A 26,174-nucleotide genomic window follows, 5' to 3' on the forward strand; every position below is an offset into this window, starting at 1 on the left:
AGGGATTCCAACTTCCATCAGCCCCAGCCAGTATGTCTAAATATCACCACAGTCCAACATAATCTGGACAGTGCCGTTGCACTCTGCTTGTGGATTTCCCATGGGCATCTGGTTGACTACTTTGAGAAGAGGATGCTGGACTAGATAGATCCAACAGGCTCTTACATTCTTAATAGAGAGCCACAGGTTCTTGACTTCATCTTTAAAACTCCTATAAACCATGTTGGATTTTATTATAAACAAGTCCCCCTGCAAATACACACACAGACACAAATTCTCAGGTCAATATTTCCAACGTAACTCTTAATCTACAGGTTTCAGTATCTATTCAGTTAAGATCTGCAGAAGAGCCTCTTCTCTGGGTGCCCCCACCTTCAAAAGTGAGGCATGTAGCAACTGGAGATACCTCATTTGTTAAGCAAGGAAGGTCCCTACTTTGGAGGGTTGTCTTGTGGATTTTTTAATTGTGAGAATTGATTTGGGAACTGTGAAGTTCAAAAATGGCATATCAATAATTAGAGAAGGAAGGGTTGGTATGGGACAGTTGGAGCACGTGTGTACAAGACGTCTGTAGTTTTATTTCCTTATGACAAAAAGCCGTAATATTTATCTTCAGTAGATTGTTAGTTAACTTTAACATCCATGGCACACGTTTATTTAAAATGCCACAGTTATGACTAAAACTAAAACCCACTGAATGCTCTGACAAATGGTATTTTAAAACTAATAGCAGGACCTTTGTACTGTCAACAGTTGTGTTGCAAAGCATAGCCGCTCTGCCTGCATTTGACATTGAGCCCTACTCTGCAAATAATCTGAAGAAAGTAGAAGTGCCAAAGTCTAAAATACATAGTAACTAATTGATGTTTGGGATTAGCAAAAGACATTTCTGTCCATTACAATTAAGTCTGAGTGGGGATAAAAGTTCAGTTTGCGAAATCCTTTTAAATATCTCAATTAAAGACATGAATCTTCGAGTAAATGGCAATATCAATGCATGCATTTTTCTTTTACTATATTAATGGAAGCGAATTATTAATGCTCCATGAACATTTAAATGTGAGTTAAAAGAAAAAAGGAAGAGCAAACAATTAGCAAAGGCATATGGGCTGCTTATCAGTCATTACCAAAATGAAATAAGATAACCTTAATTCTCAAGGCAAATGTAGCATGAAAGAAACAATAGCATCTCTGGTGCATTAGACTAACTTAAGAAGGATGCATGTTAAACACATTTAAATTAAGTGTTGCTCTAGAATTCTGAACTGGTTGCTTTTTCTCTGCCTTTGTGTGCCATCCTCCATTTGCAATGGAATCCTACAAAACTGCCTGCTTATATTAAATAGAATGTACCATGGCAGGCTCTAAGGTTTTGTTGTCATCTCCACATACCCCATACACATTACACACAGGCAAACATTGAAAACGGGACTTAATACGAAACTTTGACTAGTTTCTGGACCAAATTCACTAACACTGTTGAGCTCAACAAATCGGGACCACAAATCACAGCTCAAGGTTGGCTTGTGAATCTTGGGGTACTTTCGTTGCAGTTTGCTGTTAGTCAAACTTGATAATAGCTTCAATTATAAAAACTCAACTATTATAAAAAAAAAACTTTCTGAGTGGCAGGATGTCACATGAGTCCAACAGATGCCCAGTTCTGACAACCTCTGATGCTAGACTTGGGTCAGAACCATGTTTGTAGCAGAGGTATCTGCAATTTCTATACTATTCAACAGGCAAGCCAATTTCAAACTGAAAGCGGTTAGCCTATTAAAGCTGTGTCGAAGACTGCAATAGATACTGCAAAGTTTCCTCGGGTACCCATATGCATACATTTACAGAACTGACCCTTTCACTGTGTGACACCATACTAAATATTATCCTGTTACAAAAATAGTTCATTTTTAGCAGATACTGGTATCTGTAGAAACATAATAAACATAATTCAAGGAAGCACTACAGGTTTCACAAGAATGCAAACAAAAATTGTAAAACAAAATCCTTTATTAAGAGGTAGGCAAGACACCGATTTCAGCATTCTGTTTCCCTGTATCATTATTCCATGTGAAAATGACCATAATTAGGAATTCAAATCTTCAATTCTGTTAATACAAAATATTTCAGTGCAATACTACATTACAACTGTGCTTACTAATTGTTGTTCCAACTATATGTGTGGGGAAAGGTGCTTCCACCTCAAAAGTTGAAGTGATGTAAGGAAAATTTGAGAACCCCTTTATTTTGCAGCTGAAATAAAGCAGCTATATTTCTATCTGATCTCCTAATGTTCTTAAATGAATTTAGCAGTTCCATTTGGAGATACAATAATGGAAATCACCCATGTTAAAAAACAAAATTAACTTAAGTTTATTGTGCCAACTTGAGTACTTTTACACATTAAAACTGGAATTTCTCCAACTCTGCTTGTGGTTTTCATTTGTATTGCTTATATTTAATTGTACTGCATCTCATTATATCAGTGTTTTTATCCCATTCTCTTCAGCATCAGAAATAGCAGTGTGTGCACATTATGCACACAGAGCTATTTCTGGGAAGCCAAATTGGCATTCTCATGAAGCCAGGGGAAAGCCGCAATACAGTAGCAGACAATTATTTCCATCTATAAGGTCTGGAGTTCAGTTGGCTTGCCCCGTTCACAGCATTTCAAGCTTCAGGGCTGTGGAAAACTTGACATCCCAGTTAGTTATTGATAAACAAAACTAAGCTAGCTAGATAAATATAATGCAGTTATTTACATAAAACAGATATTGCAAGAATGTAAAAAGTCCCAAACAGACTTGGAAGTTTGGTTGGGAATTTCTACCGCAGGAAGGTTGTGGGGTTGTTGTTTTTTTAATAAAAAATTGTAATTTATGTATTGCATTTATATCCCACCCTTTTCTCCAAGGCGCTCTAGGTGGCATACATGGTTCTCCCCCTCCCCATTTAATCCCCCGAACAACAACCTTGTGAAGTAGGTTAGGCTGGGAGACAGTAGCTGGCCCAAGGTCACCCAGTGTGCTTCATAGCCAAGTGGGGATTTAAATCCTTCTCTAAGTTCCACCCATTCTAATTCTTTCTGCGGTCTCCCAAGCCAATTTCCATACCCTTCCAGAGGACCCCTAAAAACTTCCAAAACAGATTTTGGGAAGGTACAGAATGCTTTGGGTCTTTGCAAAAATCACCTCCCCACCCCCTTCCCTCTGGCAAGAGTGACTTGTCCAAATAAGGCTTGCTTCTATAAATCATTTAAGATCAGGTCTTTTTAACTGCAACATCACCAGCAATGACAAAAGTGAACTCACATTACAAATTACTTAATGATGGATACAAATCAGATGACTAAGGGGTGTGTTGGTACTATAGAGCCCTTCCTAATAAAGGCCTATGTTTTATTCATCTAGTTTTTACCAGTTTAATGCTGAAGGCATTATCTGTGATTAAGAGAATGCTGAACAGTGTCAGGTTCTACTGTTCACTACATAAGACAAAGAGTTGCAAGGAAATATATTTCCATGGCCAGCAATGAAACAGAGCCTAGAATGCATTAATGTTACTCACTTCCTGGATCGCAGCCATCAAAATTATTTTGGAATGGTCTTATTTGGTCATTGTTTTTAGGGCTAATCAGAAATCACATTCTCATTCTTTGCATAATGAAGTCTGAAAAGCACTCAAAATTATAGGTGGTATTCTCTGCTTGTCTCTACTCAGAGTAGAAACATTGATGTTAATGGACATGTTTAACTTGGGTTCATTCGTTTCAAAGTATCTACCCTGAGTGAGAGAAGCATTGAATACAACCCTCCAAATAATGGATGGTTTTGGAAACACGCCAAAAATAATAATAATATTGTTTTTTTAAAAAAAAATATTCAGAAAGGCAATGGATTTGGCAGCAGAAGAAAACCACACAAGATTTTGCAATAGTAAATATATTTCTAATGGGCCAAAATGCCTCTCTACACATCTTACAGCTTGTGCATTTAGGAGAGAAAGAGCACACTGAACTGCACTCAATTCTATTTATAACACACTCTCTAGGCATGTTCAGCTATTTCTTCTGGACAAAATCAGGAGCCTTCTACCACAACTGGCAAATTAGGGCTCCTTCTTCCAGAAATATTTTGCAACAAACTACCTAAAATAAGTTGTATGAATTAAACTTGGAAACTGCAGCTGAAATCATATCTCATTTATATTAAAATTCAATTAAGGTTTTAAAATACAAGTTTATTCTGTGTGGAATACTATGTTAACGCGAGCAAAGCAGTGCTTCCTGTGATACAAGGTAAAATGCCTACAGATTTCCATTTGTAATGTTAACCTTGCGTTTGGGCTGCCTCTGAGCTGGAAGGAGCATCTTGCTCTTCTTGCACACCAGAGGATGCCTCTTCAACAGGCGATTCGTCTTCTCTCTGTGCTTCTGCAGATTCAGTGTGCTTTTCATTTTGCACTTCCGATTCACCAGTAGTTACTGCTGCAGTCTCTTCTTCAACTGCATCCTTTACTTCCTCGCTTGCATCAGCAGTTTCGTTTGCTTCTGTTTCATCGTTTTCTAAGGCTTCATTTAACATAACAGAGAAATCATGAAGCACAAACATGCAATGTGAAACAGGTTAGCCTGTTACCTTGTTAATATGTGGAAAGAATATATAGCATGAAGCAAAGGATTACTATGAAGTACATAACAAAACAAACAGAAACATGCTACGATAACAGAGAATTATTTATAAATGTACAGCAGTTAAAGACTGCAGCCATCGGGAGGGAAATGGCAAGGATGCCATTGAAAAGAGGCTCAGTTCATGTTCATATTATATGTTTAATATATGAATGATATTATTAAAGCCAACCTTAATAGGCTGCTATGTTTAGAAGCTGCTGTGGAGCATAGCATCATGCTATAGAGCTGCAAATTAAGAAACAGCAAAAACAAATCTGCTCAGGCCACAGGTCAAACTATACTATCACCTGGATGAAAGAGCAGTTTGTGTATGCAGGAACAGTATTGTCATACTTGAAGTTCCTGAAATGCAATAAATTCTCTGTCCTTTTCACCTGGAGGAAACGGCTCTGCACATTCCTTCTACTGAAGTAGATCACGAGCCAACCACTTTGAGGGTTTTTTGTTTTTTTACAAGCAAGCAGTATAGAAATAAGAAATAAATTGTACGTTTGATGTGACTGTTTAAACTGCTGCAAAGGTCAAAAATACCAAAATGCAGGAATAAGACAAGTGCTATTTGTGAGCCCAGCTTTCCCCCGTTCATGAACTGCGATTCCATTATTATCCGTCTTTTTGCAATAAATGCTGAAGTCCACTGAAACAGAAATGCACACCCCAGCCTAGAAACCCAAGGACATGTTTTCAAACAGGGATTGTAACATTCTAGGTAAGAAGGCGTGGAAATGAAGATGTAATTGAACAGGCACCAGCACCACACAGATGAGAACAGTGACCCACAAGCTTTGTTAGCTGACAGCAGCCCAACTGGCAAACAAAGCTGAGGAGAAATTAACAGACAGTGACATGCAAAGATAGGTATGTGAACAAAGGGAGAGAGACACGGTCAGGTTTAATAATGATTGGCTACAAAGAACATAATTAATTATTTGATGTGATCAAAACATCCAAATATTATCTAAGTTTGTACTGAGAAGTAGGTATTTCGTTTAACTTTGATAGTAACATGAATAGGGACAATTATTTTAAGTTTTTTGTTTATGTCACATCATTCTCTTATGTATTGGTACAACAGTGTGTCTTTAAGACTTGAATAAATTGACTTTTAAACAGATCCAGCTCCTCTTTTTCCTGCTAAAACAGAGACCATACTACCCAACTGTGTCGCTCTATGGGATATAACAAATTTCTAGAAAACTAACCTGTTCACACAAAACACAGATTGACAAGCAAGATAAGTGTTCAGGACCCTTTATTGGACAGTCAATTACAAGTGTATTAATTCAAAACAGCCAGTGTCTTAAGAGTGCCAAGTTATCTTCTATAGGATGTATTTAAGTTGTGTTTTATCTTGGCCTTGAAAAGATATAATTATTGGGGAGTATTCTCACAAAAATGGAGTTCTATAAGAGATGGTTTTCTCAAGTTTGGCTGCGAGGTATACAACGATGGACTGTCCTTAAAAAAATTAATTCCTCGGTTTTGGAAAGATTTCCTTTGTATTTTATTCTGAAAGTGTAAAAGCAGAGGAACAATTAGAAAGATTTAAATACAACCTTTCTAGTGAAAGAAAGATTAATACAGAAAAGGAGATCAGAAACAAGATTAAGAGAAGGAAACAGAAATTGGAACAAGAAATTGCATGAACACACTCAGAAAATTGCAAAAACTGGAACGTTAGCATACACTATAAACACCATTTTGGAATTTTGCAGGTTATTTCTATTAACATTTCCCTATTCAGTTCAATGTCAAAGAGCTGGTTCATGACAAAAAATCATGGGTTTGCCTTTGAGTGCACACCTAACAAGAAGCTTCGGCATGCAGTATTTTTTCTGTGGTACCCATGTTTGTCACATACATTTTACAATTTTGAGTGTACACTTAACACATTATAGGTGTACAGCTGAAAATATATTACGTGTGAAGTAGCCTAAAGTCTTCTGCTGAGAGGTTAGAGGTTTTGTCTATTTTTTTAGTAAAGTATAGAACAAGTTATGGGTTTTCCAAATCATAGGTGAATTTGAAAGGCATCGCAATATTTAAAAACTTGAGGGAAATATAATACTTGCTTTTCTGAATGTTTCATTTGTTAAGATAATTTAAGCATACAATTTAGATGGAGGTAAGGTCATTTATGAAAGGCAATAAAGGGCCAGGGAAGGAGGAATATCAAATACCCTGCATTCTTCTCATGAGAAGGCACATGAAAAGAAGGCAGAAAGACAGGAAGAGAGGAAAAATAGCATGTAACATATGAATTAATGGTTTTCAAAACCCAAACGTATTATTCAATATAAATGTTAAAAGGGGGGCGGGAGAAAAACCAGGTCAGGTAAATGCAATTTGATTGCATTCATTGCGTCCAGGTAGGGAAAAGAAGAGCAGCTACATGTGTTGGGTGAGATCCAACAGTGCACATTTTTCAGAGAACAGAAGCAGTTGGGGGAACAGGTACTCCCTGGAGGGTTTTAGGGGACCCTTCAGAAAAGATTTGAGGTTCACAGGGGGCTGGAGAGAGGAGGAAAGGAAAAAGAAGCGTGCTCATGTAACAGTGGATAGTGCCCAGGTATTCTGAGGATGTGTTCAGTGGCTGAGCTGATAGCTATTTGTCATGTCTAGCCCTGTAACTGCAATCTTAGGCATCAATCCTTTGCGTACTTCCCTGGGAATAAGTCTCACTATACACACAAAAAACTTATTTCTGAATAAATATGCACAGTAGCAAACTGTTTAGAATTTAACTGTGTTGGAAGTACTATTGCATTAACTTACTAGGCAATCCTATACATGCCTACTTTAAAAAACATCCTATGTAGAGCTTACTCTCAGGAAACTGGGTATAGGGTCACAGCCTTCTAAACATTCCTTCATCCCTAAGATGAAACAGCTTCCATCAAAGAAACAGATCCTAACTCACGGACTATTCAGTGAGATTAATTAATAGAATTTCACATTTCTATATACTCAGCAGCACTATCTTAATGATCATTCAGTATGAACTGTATGAGTGAAAACATGTTGGTTCATTCCTGAGTTAAGCCACAGTTCAAACTGAGTTCCCTCTAGATACCTTCTTAGTTATTTCATACTGAAATATTTTCATTTATTTAAAATATTAAGCAAATTATAGACATAAAAATGGTCATTTCAGGAAGCAATTTGGCAGTGCTCATTTAGTTTTAATAAGCAGTACTAGAGAACAATTCCCTGGGTTTTGTGAATAGAATTTCCCCCATCAATGACTTAGCTGAGCACTATATTCAGAGTTTTCTGAAATTCCTGAGCCATCAATCTGCTGACTGACTGGAATTATGATGTCAAACAAAACCACTTTTGTAATTTTAGTTATATGAGTTCTGTAATTAGTTATCTTTCACTAAACGTTCAACCTTCAGCGCTTTATATTTTTTCTCTGTGATGCTTAATGAAATCTTTTAAAAAAACAAAAACCAATCCCAGACTATGTGTTACATGAACTGAATCACTTTCAGGAATGTCTTTGTATTTTAGTTGCAACAAAATGATCAAAAGTATCTGAGCAAACTAACAATCATGGGTGTAGCCAAGTGGGGCAGCTGCCCCCCCATCATGTAAATCAATAAAAATACTTAACTAACTCAAGTTCTTGGGCCCCCAACATAAAGTCTGCCCCCCTAACATAAATCCTGGTTTGGCCCATGGTAACAGTAGCAATGTATGCATACGTAGCATATAAACCTTGCAACCAATAATATTCTAGGACCTAGGAGCCATTAAATCAGAACCATTGTAGTCCTGTCAAAAATAATTAAATTAAACAGAACTCTGATACATAGCCATGTAAAGTCTAACGTAAAGTTCAACAGATTAGCAGCTTCTATATTTCCACCCCCCTACTCTTGTCTTTGCTGTTTTAAAAAAACAAAACAAAATGCCCTTAAGACAATTAACATTGAAGTATCATTTGTAAATGCATAAATTCTCAACTTACACTGAGGAGGCCACGGTTTTGGCTTCCATTCTGCTACAGTTCTTTGCTGCATATCAGTGATACGTTCGTTGTATCTGGATTTGTCAGAAGTAACCGTTCTGTAGGCCTAAAAATAATAATTGCACTTATCTCCATATGCCAAGACTGTGTTCTTTGCTTTTCCTATTAATTTTTATAGTTAGCAAAAATAATACATATCATCAAGGGGAAAAATGAACCAAATCCCACATAATCTGTAGCTCCACCCACTTCCACTTCTTGTAGTGTCAGAACATGGGATACAAAAAAACAAACCAATAATCCATACAAAACTGTTCACATAAAGTTCAGGTTGGAAAAAAACAATTGTGACATCATTGACCAAGGGACAAGTGGGGGAAATGACTAAATAGCATTCCAGATTATAATGTGGAGGTGGACTTTCTTTGTACTTATAAATATAATAAAGTTGCACCAATCAATGAAGAATGTGTCTTTCTTATATTCCATGTAAGACTCTCAGCTTTTACTAACTCTTCCATAAATGCAATAAATGCAAAACAAAAACACTGCGCTATAAATAATCCACCATGTCACCTTTGAGATCTTTCTAGTGCGTACTTCAAGGCTAGTTTCTAAAGGGCCTCTTAGGCACATGGAAACACTGTTCTGCGTATATTTAGTTTTGGCATGAATGGGCAGTCTCCAAATAACTCATACTCTAATTTGCTGCTCTCTACTAGATAAAGTGTCCTTTTTCTTTTTTCTTTTTTTACTAGTTGGCTTCTTGCACTGCGTTAAAGTCACTTTCCAAGGTTTCCCAAATTCCAGGATTTGCTTTTCGGCCAACATGATATTGGGGGGGTTGAGTAAAATGTATAAAGATCACAGTGAGTATTTTTATATATAGGCTAGCCTTTTTAATGAAGAGGGTCAGATTAAACATTAACGATCAAACGTAAATGCTTATAGCCAAAAGCCACTGCAAACCAGGAATAAAATAAGAACAAACACGGATCATAAAGATTAATAAAACATATAAACTCTGTCACCAAAATACAGTATATGAATATATGTATACAAATACAGGAATGTTAATAAATTTCCTTTAATAGGTTAAAATGAGAGATAAAAAAATATAAATTAAACTGTAACACCCTATTCTAGCTTTATAAAAATTATATTGAAGTATTTAAGGTTTGATTAAAACCCTCTTCAGAATATTAAAATCAGATGAAATGGTCTATTAATTAGAGTCAGATTCAAAGTTCTGTTAAGAGCGACAACACATTGACCTGGCTTGCATATCACGCTAAGCCAAGCCATGGCTTAGCAAAAATGTATAAGCTCTCAGGCAGCAGCTGCTTGTTTTGCTGCTGCTCTCAGCTAAGTGATGGTTTCGTATGTTATATGAACCTGGGGCCTCTTGGGCACCTGGGGCGGCGCGCCCAGGAGCGGGGTGAACTGCCCATGGGGGTGGGATGGGGGGCACAGTGCCCATAGGCAGGGATGGGATGGGCAGCACACATAGGGACAGGACGGGGCGCGTGGCACCCATAGAGAAGGGACTGGGCACGTGGCGCCCATAGGAACAGGGGGGGTGCCGCGGGGCCTCAGCTGGGGGGGAGGCAGTGGGCAGACGGCGTGGAGTCTGCGGGCGCCAGAGACCCCACGGTGAGTGCTGCCTGCCATTTTGTCACCCCCCCCCTCAGTGGCGACACCCGAGGTGCATTTACCGCACCCCCTGGCTACACCCCTGAACCTGGGCTCATGAGTTAGCTTTGCTGGACAAACCATGAACTAGTAGACAATCCTTGCTTTCAGTTCATGGTTAATCTAGAGACAGCTAACCCATGGGCCTGAGCTCATGGCATACTAAACTGAGTCTAACTCCTTTTGTCTCTGAGTTTTATTGGTGTAACTCAGAAGATAAGCCATTTTTGGCTTACAACAAGTGCAGCACAACAGCAGAATGATGGGCGAGGATCTCCTCCCCGAAAGTTTGCACATTTGCACTAAGCCGTGGTTACTACATTAAAGGTAAGGTTAAGGCAATGTAAGACTGTTGTTTGTATTTTATGTTTGCTTAAACAGGTATAAATGCTATAGTATAACCTTACAAAAAGTTTAATGGCATATCTTCTACTATTTATTTAGCCAATGTTTGCGATAACATTTTGACGCCTAGTGTTATTTTTGTAATAAAACTTATGATAGCAATAAACAATAGTTAAACAAGCACTGCTTTTCAAACATATATTACTTAGAATTAAGCTCTATTGATATCATTTCCAAGTTCTGAAAATCAAAGCCGAAATGTGTAGCAACTAATGAATATTAGACAAAGAAAACTGAATGCTCAATTCAGCTGGTTAATCTCATAGGTACTAGTTAGAAGAGATGAATAACATATTTACTGTGTGTGTGTGTGTGTGTAAATATTAAAATATTGCATTCCTGAGTGGTGGGAAATAGTACAAAGCTCATTTCCTTTAGTTGGAAGAATGTTTTGGTGTCCATTTACTACATTTACATATTGAGAAGGTAGAACAGGTAGGATCAGTCAATAGGAACAATCAGTCTAAGCATCAAACTATACATGACAATGAGTTCATGCAGCCTTTTCTCCATGATTTTTTATGTAGGTTTGTTTTGTTACACAATCCATAGCTATGGATGATACAATCTTAAGTTAAATAGCTGCATGGGACTGGGGAGCATAACTATCCCCAGCATCAACACACATACTTGAGACTGCAGGCTCTTTGAATTCATCATATTGATCAAACAAACTTTACAGTTGTTATTATTATTTCTAATGCCCATCTTTGACACGAAGACTATACTAGAACTGCCACCATAGGCGCCGACTCCATGGGGCCTGAGGGGGCCCGAGCCCCCTCAAAAATTTGTTTGGGGGGGCTCCGCCCCCCCAATAATTTAAGAAAATTATTAGTTATATTATGCTTTGTAAAATCACAAAATTATGTTGGTATTTTTTATTTTCCTTGTTTGACGATAGTTACCTTTTAAAATACATTCAGTAATGAGTTAAAACAAAGCCACTCCCGATCTAGAGAGGGGGTGGGGTTGCGGGCTCTCGACCCATCAACAATCTCCAACAATCTCGCGGGGCTGGCGTCGCGGGGATTCCCCCTAGCTCATTAATATTCACCGCCCACGGCGGCAGCCAATCGGCTGCCGCAAAGGGCGGGCCCTCACAGGTTCACTTAAGGTCGGGACAGCCCGGGGGCTCGCCCCTTTCGTTCCCCCAGCAGCAGCGGTTTGGAGGTCTTGGGCCCCCCAATATTTTTTATAAGTCGGTATGGGCCCCCGCCCCCCCAATATTTTTTATAAGTCGGCGCCCCTGACTGCCACTGACATTTGCTTCCAATTTCCAAGAAAACCTTTATTGGAAAACTATCCTAAAACTCATCTATTGCTATGTATAATCACCTTGACATTTAGGATATGTCTAATATTAACTTTAAGTTGTCATCATTGAAGTAAGAAGGATTTACTTCTAGTAAATGTGCATAGCCTTGGCCTGTAGTTCTAGTATTTTCTTCCTGGGTAAATCTAGTTTTGCAGTCTGCTTTGACAGGAAAATGTGCATTAATATTACTGCATTATAGCAATAAGCAGAAACAAGTCACCCAACCCCAGTAAAGACTCCAGCTTTAGTGGTTTATCATCAAAAAGTTATTTTGGAATGGAGCACTCTCACAATCATTACTTATTTTTCCCCTTAAAATTTAGACATAAATTTAGTCCATAAAATAAGAGGTGAGAGACTTGTTGCCTCTCCCCATTTGTTGTTGAACTCCAGTTCCCATCAATTCCAGCCATCATGGTCAGTGATCAGGTATGATGGGAGTTATAGTTCAGCAATATCTGGAAGGCTGTAAATTCCCACCTCTGCTGTAAAATGTTGGATTAAACACTTGACTTTTGCAACACAACCCATTGCACGTCTACCCAAATCCCATTAGTTCAATGGGGATTATTTCTAGGTAAGCAGGTATGTATAGGATTTTGGTCTCAAAATCAGCAGCTTGCTACCAGAAAAACATTGTAAGCAAAGTTCCAACTTAAATTTTGGTTTGACTACATTATCATTTCTCTATCCTGTTGAGAAGATTGAGAGTTTTTGGACAGTGTAAACAGATGTGTAAAGAAAGCACTCACTAAGAAACCTCCTGCTGCAGCAGCACCAGCAACGAGCAGATAATAAATAAAGTTCTCCCCAGAAGATCCAGGAACGCTTCCAGATGACATCTGGCGGAAAGGTGCTTCAAAAACAAAAGCTATAATATTAGTGATAATACTAAAACACAAAACAAAACAGTAAGCTCAATATGCTGTAATTGAGATAATCTAGACCTTCTAGAGATCTTTTAAAAGAAATGTATCAGCTACAAATCTCATCATGTAAGATAAAGACAGGATCAGTAGTTCTTTTGATCATACAAATCTACTGTTGCACTTAGCATTTTCATAAGTTATTGGTAATAGATCAAACCGACCTATTAACAGGAGAAGCAGTTGTTAACGCTGTCCAGAGCCTTTCTTAATCCTACCTGGAGACACTGAGGTCTTCAGCATGCAAAACATGTACTCTATCACTGAGCTAGTCTTTTCCCATAACAACAACATGATGCCCTTTCACATGAGAAGGTGAATCCCAGGAAAAGATTCTGCACCTGATGAATGGCACAGAGTAACCAGGTAATACAAAGTGGAAATATAATTTTAAGACATTCTTAATGTGGACTTGAATATGCTGACCAGAATGAAGTTTAAGCCAGGTGTTCATTTGTTTTTGGAATGGGGCATGATAAATCAGTTGGTTAGAGCACGGTGCTGAGAACACCAAGGTTGCAGGTTTGATCCCCGTATGGGATAGCTGCATATTCCTGTGCCGCAGAGCGTTGAACTAGATGATCCTCAGGTTCTCTTCCAACTCTACAATTCTATGATTATGCAAATGTTTTAAAAAGGATAGACATGGATTTTTCTCCCTTGCTCCAAAGAGTTTCTCTAGTCTAACCATCATGTCTTGAAATTAATAATGTAAGATACCTGAGGGCCTCATCACACAGTCCCTACCGCAATGCCCCATATAAGCACTCCTGTAGCGTTTTTTCAATCAATAAATGGTGCAGATGTAAACTACATTGTTTTGGGAGAATTGTGGCATCTTCTTTCAAGACAGAACTTCTGCTATTGCATTCCTACATTACACAAGTCACACTATTATATAACTAGGAAAAATGCACAGTCATGTGGAATATGGCCATACACTCCTATTTGATGTCAGTAATGGGGCTACAACCTTCCCCTATCCCACTGCCCAGGCCATTTCTTAACATGTGTATAGCATTTTAAGTATATGCTTGTCAAACCTAATAACAAACAAACAATGGAAGCACCAATCTGACTCTTGCCAATTTACAAAACTTTCAGGGAAGAAATCATAGTGCTTGGACAAAATATCCTCAAACACAGTCATCTGTCCCACTGACACCCTCGGTATTAAAGAGCAGTGTGGCTACCTCACCTGCAGCACCGCTAATCCGAATCCATCCCCTGAGGGCAAAACAGACTACTAGACATAGATATGGGCTAGTATAACCAGTGTACAGTGCTTAACTAGCAGGATCCATCTTTCTAACCTAGAAAGGCCCAGATCGATCCTCGCGGATAAGGACGTACACTGTGCAGCTAGAGGACGGATTATTTTATGAGCAGAATCAGCAAGTTCTCGCCAGTCTGTGCTACCTCAGCCACATTCACATGCCCAATAAGAAGGGAAATCACCAGCCCTTTATTAAATTTTTTTCGGACTCTCCCTCCCCAACACCCTGCGCCGTTTTCTCTCCCTTTAGCCTGAATTTCTGTCAGCTGCTTACACACTGGCCAGGGGTGGGGGGAGTGATTCTGGTTGTCATCTTTTCCCCTCCGGTAAACAGTCCCACCCTGTTCTCCACTAGTCAAAATAACTTCGGAGGGGAAACAGTAAAACACAAGAGGCTCTGGTGGCTTTCTTTTCCCCCCACCCCGGGCTTAAGATGCATCTGCTGCTCCGCCGCCGCCGCCAGGAAGAGCCTCCTGGGTCTCGCCGGCGCCGAGGGGCTGGGCGAACGCGAAGCGGCTCTCCTGCGCGCCAGGAGCCGCGTCCTCCCGGCTCCCCTCCATTGCCTCAGCGCCGTGACCTTCGCGTCTCCTTTCCCAGGCAGCCAACGCAAACACCGGCGCCCTCAACCTCTGCGCGCCCTCCTCGCCCAGCAGAGCCACGCGGCTCCTCACCAGCCCCCGCTCCTCGCCTCGGCGTGCTTCGGGGGGGCTTTTTCGACGGCGCAGCCACGCGCGCGACCCCTCCGCCCCTTTCCCCCCCCCAAAAAAAACCTCACCGTGTCCGCGGACGAAGGGGGCAGCCCCTTGCGTGAGGCGGCGGACCAGAGGGCGCCACGCGAAGCTGCAGAGGTGCATGGTGGTGGTGGCGGCAGCAGCGCAGAGTGGGCTGCCGCGCAAGGGTTCGCCTCGTCGCCTGGAGAGCTTCTCCTGTTCGGGCAAGAGTGACAGGCGGAGACGCGGGAGAGACGGGGAAGAGCGAGGCGGCGACGAAAGGCGAGACTTCGTCCAATCCAAGCGCCGCGGCTCCGCCCTGCCTGCGTGCGTGCGTGCGCTCAGCTTGCCCTGCGGCTCTCTTCAAAGCGGTAGCCTTTTCGTGCCGGCCTGGCCCCCAGGGCGGTGGGGACCTGCGAGGGGGCGGGAGTCTTCCCCGCTGCCCCCTCACCTTCAGCGGAACAGCCTCGACTAGGACGACGAGAAGCGCCTGCAGAACTGGGGAAGTGGGAGGTGCTGGAATGTGTCTGCAGCAGGAGGCTTTTGCCCAACGGAACGCACACATGCATGCAAACCGCGCCCCAGGACGCCAGTGGCTTGACAGTATTTACAGAATTGGAGCTTAGCTGTGTTTTGTATGTAACCTGGGGGGCATTTAAGACGGATGGGTAAGTGCGGTTTCCCACGCCCACCCCCAAACTGGCTGGAAAATGGGGCTCTTTCTGCCTGAACAAAGGTGCAGCCCCAGAATTCCTTCCCCTTTCCTTATTACAAGGAAGTAGCTGCAGGCGCTCACACACCAATATTGGCACCTCAATAAACTGGCAAGACAGGCCAGTGCTGTTTAGCTAGGATCATGGTAATATAGGTTAATTTGAGGCAGGACCCAGCTCTAACCCACTTGCAAAGCTGAGTGTTGTAAAGGATTAATAAACGGTGTCTCCGAGCACCATGTTTTCGTTGCCCCCGAATGACCAATTAGAGCTGCTCCCCCATCTTGGCATTACAAGGGTGGGCCAAGCTAATATACCACTTTTCTTGTCACTAAAAATAGGGGGAAGCTTGCAACCTTGCTGCAAAGTCCTCTGTGTGACCAGAGTACCTCTGTTGTTTTTAAAATGGCAATGGCTTATAACAGAATTTCATAGTAAATGAGATTCTTTGTCTCAGGGTCATGGATTCAAGCCCCAGGGTTGGGCAAAATATCCCTGCATTGCAGTGGCTTGGATGAGATGATACTATGAAATGCCCCTTATTTGCATGGCCTTAAATTCCAAGCCAACTTTCCCAGGTACACGTGTCTGCCTGCAGCAGCTTTCCTGGACCCCTTCCCCCACTGAAAATAGGCTTGAATGTGTTCTGTTGTTGCCAGTCAGTAGAATGGTGAGTGTAGAACCCACAACCATTTATCCAGTTTCCAGATGAGCTATAAAAGAAACACATTTCACATAATGACATTTTTCATTTAGTTGGCTTTCGTTCCCTCCACTTCTTCAGAGGCTAGTTGTTTTATCTATGTTTTCAGTGGTTCTTATTTTTATCTAAGTGGCCTCAAGTCCCATCAGGGGAAAAAATTGGAGTATAAATAAATTATTTATTTATTATTATTTATAATAATTCTCTTACTTTAATATATGAAAGCATCTCTTATTTATGATTTTTTCACACTCAAAAATATAGAATTTGAACTGTCATACTACAAGAAGTAGGAAATGGGAAGAGAACAAAAAACATTGCAAAAAATTCTGCTAAATGCCTGTAAAATAACATGTGCCTATAAACCTTCTAGGAAACCTTCAAATGAATCAAAATAGATTCTTAAAAGTATTGAGTGCTTGCATTAAGTTGCCATCCTATGTATGGTAATCTGGGCCTCAATTAACTGAGGATTTAATTTTGCATAAACATGCATAAGATTGTTTTGCATAGCTTCTACAGGATGGCATGACATGTACAAGAAGCCACACACAATGCTGCAGATTAATGAATATAAATGAAGTTACGACTGAATAATGTGACTAAGGCTGCAATCTTATGGTCTCTGGGGAGGTTCTGGTGGACACAGAATGCTGTGGATCCCCCGTCTGCTAGAACTGACATGCCTTCAGAACAGAGGGAGTGGGAAAGTATTCCTACCCTAGAGCTGGAATACTTATTTTCTCTCCCCTTGGGATCAATGGGAAGCAAAATATTTTTAAAAATAACCTAACAAAGGACAAATAAAGAAAAGGAAGCATCACATTAGGAAGGGCTGTTAAATAAATTTGGAAATACACAAGTGAAATCTAGCCAATTTATTTTAAATTACAAGGCCAGTTTGCCTTGCAGTCTTTGAAAATATAGTAGTGTGTCACAGCCAATTATCTTCAGCTTGAAAAGAAGAGGCGCAGAAATGTGCTGTAGGTGAATCAACCTTGAAATATAACTTAATTCAAGAATCCACTCTAATTCTAGAAACAACTCTTGAGAATATGAAAGAGTAGTGTGGATGATCCATAAGGGAAATGAATCATACACTTGCTGTGAAAGTATTACATGTTGAGGAAATATTTAGGAATACCATCATAAGATTCTTATACATTTTTTAAAGAGGAACAGAGGAGTCCCACTGCGGTTGACAAGAAATGAACAGGGAAACTGTTAAATAATGCAAAGCTGAAGAGTTGAACCAAATTCCAATATATCCCATATATTCTCCTTATGCTCTTTATTACTGCACTGTTACTCAAAGTAAACAATGTAAACACAGCAGCAGCATCTTCTCATATGATCTGCAATTAAGCCATAGCTACAGTGGCAGTAGCCTCAAAGTTTTGATAGTAAATAAATAATAATTAGAGTTGCTGTTAATGAACAAAAATGCTGAGAAGAAATACAAATGCTAATATGCGCACGTGAAGTCAGTAAATCATGTTGCAATCCTACACACCTGTGAGACAGAGTCCTACTGAGTTCAACATAGAAGACTGCACTGACATACGTTATTTTTCTATACAAAATAGGGTCAGAAACTTTTTTTCTGATGGGATATATTTTATTTAGAAGCAACCATGTGAAGCATAGAGATTTCAACCACCTTCCATGCTTTCTTTGCTTTATTTCAGGAAAATTAGAATTAGTTTGGAGTTAATCCAACAACCAATGGGTTATCTACTAACACAAAAATATCCTTGTAGACTATGCATTGGCTGTAACAGTTTCTATGGAGACCATCTTCAACCTAGAAAAGAGAGGAGGTAATTAAGCCATACTATGTACAGGTGCAGTCTTTACATGGCCCACAGGGTATTTTCAAAGTCAGGAAACATGACAGTCTTATGGATTTTGATGCAAAATTAACAATGGGGAAAGTGATTGCCTAACCCCGCCTGAGTACTCTTTGTACTCTTGGTCTGTCTCTTTTGTCACAGAAAACTAATAACTAAGTGCCTAATGTGACTAAGTGACTGATGATAGTTAATCAGATAAACAGTATTTTAATCAATAATTAGTCTGTTAAATAATCACAAGCTGCTAAAGTAGAATGTGATTACTCCAGTTTAAAAGCCAGGAACATACTAATAGGGAAACAATGGACAAAATACCAGGATTAATGAGTTTGCTATAGAAACAGTGTAATGCTGAACTGAGCAGCATGCTATGCCTCCATCCATTCCATGCTGTCAGCAGAGTACTGCGCAGGGACTGTGTAATGTGAATGTCCAGTAGGCAATCTTTAATGAAAATAGCAGTGTGTTTGAGAATTTGCAGAATGCAAACTGTATCACAAAATCAATCATTTGCATCTCTCAAAGGTGCAGCAATCATCATAGCTGTCCTGCTTTCCGCTCTTTAGTGGGAGATGACAGAAGACAAGGCAAAGAATACATATTTACACATCTATATTTAGCAGCTGCATGGCTGCTAATAATACAATGAAGAAGAGACTCACTTTCTGTCTTCTACTGTCCTGTTATTTAAAACAATGGGGAACAGGAGCTCTGAGCAACAATTGAGAATATAATGTAGCCTACATTTGGATATAATGATACACAATTACTTTTTATTGTAAGAATGAGCACAGATGAGCCTCAGGCTCATGTGTTCTCCCACAGGCACAGTTGGCAAAATCTAGCTTCGACTTATAATTTTGACTAATCATAGGTTAGAAAATCCTGAAACATGGTTAATCTTAACTCTGGTTAATTGAATCAAGCCAGGTTCATACCCCATGGTTTAAAACTGGTCTGCTTCAACTAACCACAATTTGCCATGGTTTAGACATATCACTAAGTGTGATTAACCAAAATCAGAAGTGAAAGCTTCCAAACTCCTCCATCTCATATGACAAAGAAGGGTGAAAGGAAGAGTAGAGGAGCCTGAGGCTTCCCTAGGTTCATTTTCATAATTATAAACCATTAGCATGGTTTACCATTATGTTGGAATGCAGTCATTATATTTTACTGTAAGGACAAAGTCTTGGATGTGGAACTGAAGAGTGCAGGGCAGATGGGAAAGTCAGCCATTAGTTGGCACCATAAGAAGTAACTTGGACAGATCACTTAACTTAAAAACAGCAACACAATAAGCAGACCAAGGCACTTATTTTGAAATATAGCAGAAATGTAATACTTTTAAAGAAACAAGTCAACTAGGACATTAAAAAACTGAAGAAAACAGCAAGAGTATTAATGACAAAACTGCAACATTTGTGATCTCTGCTGTTCATTACAGGCAACAATCTTACAAGTTGGATTATTATATAAACAAGAGCAACCACATCCAGAAAAAAGTGAGGTTTATGGCTTTATTCAAATCTCACCATAATTTCAGCACCTCCATTATGAACCTCTCTCTGCTTTTCGCCTTTCATATTCTGCTTGATGTTCATTATGCTGCTTTAGGAGCTAAAAAATAAATACACATGGTTTAAGAGCATGAGACACACAGAGTCAAAATGATTATTTTAGGGTGGACAGGCATTAAGTGATCAGGGTTAAGGGCTGATCTGAAACCATTTGGTTAATTATACATTCAAAATTAAATATTTATTATTGCAGGGGTAGGCAACCTTTTTCAGCTGGAAGAATACATTCCTTTGTGGGGAACCTTCTGGAGGCTGAGTGGGAACAGAGTGGGTCTAAATTTTAGTTTCCAATTTGTAAAGCTGTAGTAAGAACAGTTTACTCATTCTTATACTTTGAAATGCTGCTAAATAATGTATTTCCACTCATATAAACACTTAGTGGTCTAATTTGCACATCATAAAGCTAAACCACACTTTATTAAACTATGGCTTATGATTACTGTGCAAACCTTGCCCAGGTTTAACTATAGTTTGCCAAGAAAACAAGATCTGAAGACATGATTTATTGGTTTATAACTCTCATCTTGTTTTAATTATGGCTTGAGATTTCAGCATTATGGTTTGCCTAGCCACTCACCAAACAAGAATAGCTGGAAAACAAACCAAACTTTAGAAGAAAAAAGTAATGGCTTGACTGATCATTCATGGAACAACTTGTGGTTAACTTGTGATTTGTTAAACAAACAATGACTTGGTATATGTGCAAACCAAGCCAATCAACAATGTGCCTTGAATGTGGAACTGTAATTTTTCAAATGATTAGTAATTAGTGGACCCAAACTAAGCATAACGTATTATCACATTTCCTTTATTGACAAAAGTAACTAACTAAGGAAGAGTTACTTTGAAAACACTGCCAATCACATCCACAGTGTAATTCTTACCAGCACCCATATTGCTACTGAGGCACCAAAAGTCAGGCCAACTTTAATCCAGTTCGGTCTGCTTATATCATCAGGCTGTGCTCTGAACGCAGAACGAGATGGTTCTGAAATAAAGGAGTTTAGAAACATGTTAGTTCTGAGACAAAATTTTGGAGGAGAGAGCGGGCAGTTTACTTATGAAAAGGGGCTTTCACTGCATTCTGTTGCAATAATTCTTCAGTCAGTCATTGATCACCTTGACATATAAGAACAATGGCAGAAACTGTACAAATTGGAAATGTTCATTCCATATGCTGAATTGACACAGCAGTTACTATATGAATTTATATTTGTAAAGAATAGCACAGCAATGTGGTAATATTTTGTGTTAAAGGAAAGAATACATAACAGGGTTTTTAGAATGGATTTTGTCTAATGGGGATGGAACAGATAATAGGAAAGGGTTCTTTTAGCAATATCAGGGCAAACGAAAGAGACAGTATTAAGCGCTGATATTTAAATATTCTGTATTTCAGGAGACAACTCTAGTTGTTCCCTAATGTCTCTGTTTCAGTCAATATAGACCAAGTCACTGTTCTTTTTGACTCCTTCGTTGTGGCTTGCTTGCGAAAATTATTTTTCATTCTAACCTAGGCTATGTTTTCAAAACCAATCTACTGCTATTCTTACAGTTTGAGTACAGTGGTACCTCGGGTTACATACGCTTCAGGTTACAGACTCTGTTAACTCAGAAATAGTACCTCGGGTTAAGAACTTTGCTTCAGGATGAGAACAGAAATCCTGCTCTGGCGGCACGGCGGCAGCAGGAGGCCCCATTAGCTAAAGTGGTGCTTCAGGTTAAGAACAGTTTCAGGTTAAGAACAGACCTCTGGAACGAATTAAGTACTTAACCCGAGGTACCACTGTATTATGCTACTTTGTTCCCACTTAATTCACCCAAACCCTGAAAAGATTTTTTTAAAAGCTTTAAGTTCTTTTATAGACAAAGCACCAATACGTGCTTTCTTTCACTTCTTATCTCCACACAAATCATAATCTAGAGGAAAAGTAAACATGGCAAGGAAGAAGAATCCATGGAGAGGATTAGGGAAGATGAGAGTAAAAATGGTCCATGGTATTTGGGAGCAGGTGCAGGGAAGATGTGACTAAGATAGTTTATTGTATTTTTAAATGGCTGTCTAATTATCAGAGAAGAGAGGCAAAGAACTGAGTTCATTTTGATACGAAGAAATAGCACATGCAAATGCAACACACAAGAACTGCTTTTTAGCATCAGACCATCTAGCCCAGCCTTCTCCAACCTGGTGCTTTCCAGCTGTTTTGGACAACACTCCCAACAGCCTCTGCTACTGCTGTATCATTAGTTACTTCAGGGATCAGAAGATTTCAGACAGGTCAGATACACTTTCTTTGTTTACTGGAACCCAAATACAGCCAGAAACAAATGATGTATCTATAGAGTTACAAAAGAGTGCCACTTGAGCACATTACGAGGTTAGGAATTTGTTTTCAGTAAGTGAACTAAACTGAGCTAAGAGTCCTTTCACACAGAAGTCTGCTCCTGGTTAGCTGCCTTAATTTTAGCCGCCTAGTTTAGATGCAAAAAGTGTTTTGCTATTACTATTTTTAAGACAGTTGACAGGTAGAAAGCCTTGTCAAATACTGCAGGTCCCCCAGACATCTACCAGTAGATACCAATCTACCCACTCTGCCCTATGCCGACTCTCTAGGACCATGGTTCCCAAAGTGGGGCACATGCCCCACAGAGAGGCATTTTGATTTTTAAGGGGGGGGCAATTCGAGAATGGGTTATAAACACTTAATGGCCTTTTAGGCTTCCTTCACGTGAATAGGAGTTCGTTTTTTGAATAAGAAAAATTATATTGGGGGGATCAGGATTTTAGAGATGCTTAGATGGGGCATGGCCAAAAAAAAAAAAAAAGTGGGAACCACTGCTCTAGGATCTCTGACATATATCTTTTTCAGTTCTACTCTTCAAATGAGACTTTCCGGAGTCAGAAAAAAGAGTACTGTAAAATGAAACAATGCGTGCATTGAACCAGCTACTAAAGAAATAACATACAAGCTTCTTACAAGGAGCTTTTAAGAAACGGAAAATTGGGCAGGGTGTGAAAGTTTACGGAAGGAAAAGGGTAACTGATGTCCATTCTGCTCATCCACAGCAGCCCCACAACCCTTCTCATTCCCGCATAGCGATATCGCCGATGACGCAAGGCGATGCTAGCCCGCCGCTATGGGGCGCCGCTAGCAGTTTGGGCACGAAAGGCCCAGGCCATCCAAACTCACAGCAAAGAATGGAGAGTGGGAAACAGATGGGGCAGGAAAAACCAGCAGACCCTGAAGGTTACACGTAGGAGACTCGGATGAAGCGTTCCCACGTTCATTCAACGAGGGTGCTACTGAGGAAGGGCAGGTGGGGAAATAGCTCATTCCTCTGTCCCGCCCATGTTAGGAAAAGAGAGGGAGGTCCACTGGGGCCCCCGTGACTCACCTCGGATTGGGTTTCCTGATAACCGCAAAAACCTCCGCGCAACCTGCAAGGGCGCCGCCATGTTGTTTTGCTTCCTCCTCCTCCACGTAGGTTCCCTGAGCGACAGTGCGAACACGCCAATCAAACAGCGCCAGGGGCGGGGCTTCTTAACTGATCCGGAAGGAGAGGACTCAGGCAGGGAGGGCGCCCCCTCCTGGTCACATGGCCGTAGGTAGTGGCTGCTTCAGAACGCTCTCCCCTATACAGTATTAAGCCAGACGCTGGCTCAGCAGCTACGAAACTGCCTTTACATCAATCAGTCATGAGAGTTGTGAGGAGATAGTAGAGCATAAAACAAAAACTCCGTGGTTTTGTGTTTCCGTGACTTTAGAACACACACTGCGGAAGCAGCATGCTCACGTTAGAATTTTCATAAATAAAAGTAGATATTATTCTGCCTTTATCATGGCATTTCTTATGTAGGATATTGTAATTAACAGCAGGAAGGCTGTACCAATCGGCCACTTGTGAGAATTTCGACAGAAGCAAAATTGTACAATAGGTTATGAACTTTAATAGGTGATTGTTTCAGAACAAGTGATGTAGACTATGCAGACAAGTAGTCCATATCTCAAATATACAATACTTCCACTGAAACCCGCTAAAGATGAATGTTTCTGTCAGAAGTTTTGGAAAGTACTGCAACTGACATGAGGGTACTCAACAGCCCACTTTCAGTATTACTGTCTTAGATCTTACTGTTGTGCTTCATACCTTAAGAGTGTAATCCATACAGGTCTACTTAGAAGTGTTATGTTCCATTGAGTTCAATGGGACTTACTCTCAGGTAAGCACGTACAGGATTGCAGTCTGAGACAGTCCAATTGCCTGGAGTGCTATTGCTATTTATGCTGTATTATGCACACTTGCCTGGAAATAAGCCCCCATTGAACTCAGTGGGAACTCTGACTGAACATGCACAGGGTTGCGCTGCAAGGCTACATGCAATTATATGCACATTTATCCTTGGAAAAAGCCCCACAATAGCACTTACATTGAATAACATTGGCCACACTTAATTTCTAATTAAACAGCAAAGATGGAAAAGCCATTTGTCAGCGTTACATGCAAAGTTTCATGTCTATGAAAAGGCAGTTCCTTGCAATCTGAAAATTGTCTGTCATCCTCAGACCAATTTACTGTTTCTTAATAATTGCAATAATGTGCCAAAGGCTAATGAGACATTGCCACTGTTGCAGGAAGGCAATATCACAAACTGGTTCTTCCAGTGTGTTGAGTTTAACATTGCAAGAGGTCCATCAAGAAGCGTGTGCAGGTGTGGAAACAGAACTTGGCTCTTGCAGGGATGACAAAAGAGGAAGTAAGCAGACAGAGGTGAGAAAGAAAAGAAGTGTACAGCAACACATAATTAAGTTACGGAATTCACTGCCACAGGATGTGAAGATGGCTTCAAAAGGGGATTAAACATCAAACGGCTTTTAACATTGATAGCTACACAAAATCTTCAAGTCTTTATACCTCTAAGGGTCTACAGCTATGGACCTTCCTTGTATTTAGCAACTTGGGACAACTTTTCTCCAGGATGCAGAACTCATTACTATATTTTCAAAAAATATAAGAGGAGGAGGAATCTGAGGATCTCCAGATGTTGCTGAACTACAATACCCATTACCTCTGACCACTAGTGGGCGGAGTTGGAGTCCGGTAACATCTGAAGGGCCACTGATACATCATCCTTGATTATAATGTCTTAAATAATATTCTAGAAGTGTTTACAGTAGAAGTACAGTTCCTTGTGTTCAAAGCTTTTGATGTACCATAAGTTTTCAGGACTTCCCAGAAGCATCTGGGCTGGCTACTGGTGGAAACAGGGCAGTGGGCTCTATGGGACTTTGTTCTCCTTGTGTTAAGCATAATTTAATCCTAACATTAAGCTTGCCATTGTGGTTTTCATTTGTGTAGCATATCCTGGATGAACATGAAAACTGGCACTTAGTGCAGAAACAAATATAATTATATAGAGTATAGATCATGAATGATATTTATTTCATAGAATCATAGAACCATAGAGTTGTAGAAACAGAAGGGATCCCGAGGGCCATCTAGTCCAACTCAGGAATCTCAATCATAGTGCGATGATGTCAACAACATTACAACCCTTGTGACTATTTTGATTTTAATGGGCTGATACAAAAAGCCAAGTTACAAGGCACAGCTTTTTGGATACAATATTTCCAAACCACTTCCAAACGTACTTAAAGTTGACACAAACAAAATAAATGTACAGTACAGTTGTTTATAAGAATAAATGTAGTCTTTTGTTTATAAAGAAACCCCCTTGGGTTACAAGCACCACCATGTAACCACCAAAGTAAAACAAGTGATAAAAGTTTAGATGACTATACAATTACTGCCACTGTGGATTTTTGGACTAATACTATGCCAGCAGGTACAGTATTCGGATTTCTGTAGTGGTGCCCAGAAATCTGCCTCGCGCCACTCTAGAGACCATTCCCTTCGCCCCTGTTGAACAATTCACTACTACCCATGTCTATGGAGAAGCTCATGGGGGACGTACTCTGACAGTAAGTTCTGCCGAGTTCTCAGCTAAGTGGCTGCAGGACACCAGCCCCGGGGTGCTGCGCTCTTGCGCTCACCTACCTGCTGAGCTGCACGCGACTGGCAAGCTTAGTAAGCATCCCGCTCACGCGCCCGCACCCCCCCCCCAGCCCGCGCAGGCGCACTCCTCCAACAGTTCCCAGCGGGAGAGTGCTCTCATTTCTCAACTTACCTTGTAGGGGCTATTAAGCCTACATAGAGAAAAGAGGGCGAAGACGTGAGGCAGAGGAGGAGGTGGTGGCGGCGGACGGGGTCGTGGCGCATGCGCGCGGGGCTCGGTGACCCGGCTGGGGAAGCCCTCGGCGGCGGCCATTTTGGCG

At 40.4% G+C, this 26,174-nt stretch overlaps 2 protein-coding genes across 3 annotated transcripts; both read right to left on the reverse strand.

Annotated features, from left to right (window-relative positions):
* Window positions 1-1,992: 1,992 nt before the first annotated feature.
* Window positions 1,993-15,463, reverse strand: MGARP (mitochondria localized glutamic acid rich protein). Its single transcript, XM_081926254.1, has 4 exons — window positions 15,059-15,463; window positions 12,834-12,937; window positions 8,667-8,772; window positions 1,993-4,570 (listed from the first exon to the last, which is right to left on the reverse strand). The coding sequence occupies exons 1-4, from the start codon at window positions 15,135-15,137 to the stop codon at window positions 4,329-4,331; spliced, it is 531 nt and encodes a 176-aa protein (XP_081782380.1). The 5' UTR covers window positions 15,138-15,463; the 3' UTR covers window positions 1,993-4,328.
* Window positions 15,464-17,272: 1,809 nt separating this feature from the next.
* Window positions 17,273-26,133, reverse strand: NDUFC1 (NADH:ubiquinone oxidoreductase subunit C1). 2 transcript variants are annotated; one of them, XM_081926274.1, is made up of 5 exons: window positions 26,027-26,133; window positions 23,236-23,330; window positions 20,724-20,827; window positions 19,795-19,879; window positions 17,273-18,213 (listed from the first exon to the last, which is right to left on the reverse strand). In XM_081926274.1, the coding sequence occupies exons 1-4, from the start codon at window positions 26,116-26,118 to the stop codon at window positions 19,814-19,816; spliced, it is 357 nt and encodes a 118-aa protein (XP_081782400.1). In that variant the 5' UTR covers window positions 26,119-26,133; the 3' UTR covers window positions 17,273-18,213; window positions 19,795-19,813. The 2 variants fall into 2 exon arrangements, with proteins under 2 accessions (XP_081782400.1, XP_081782401.1); XM_081926275.1 differs by having other exon boundaries at window positions 23,236-23,473.
* Window positions 26,134-26,174: the final 41 nt, after the last annotated feature.

This window comes from Podarcis melisellensis, assembly GCF_964234715.1.
Source record: "Podarcis melisellensis genome assembly, chromosome: 9".
NCBI lineage: Eukaryota > Metazoa > Chordata > Lepidosauria > Squamata > Lacertidae > Podarcis > Podarcis melisellensis.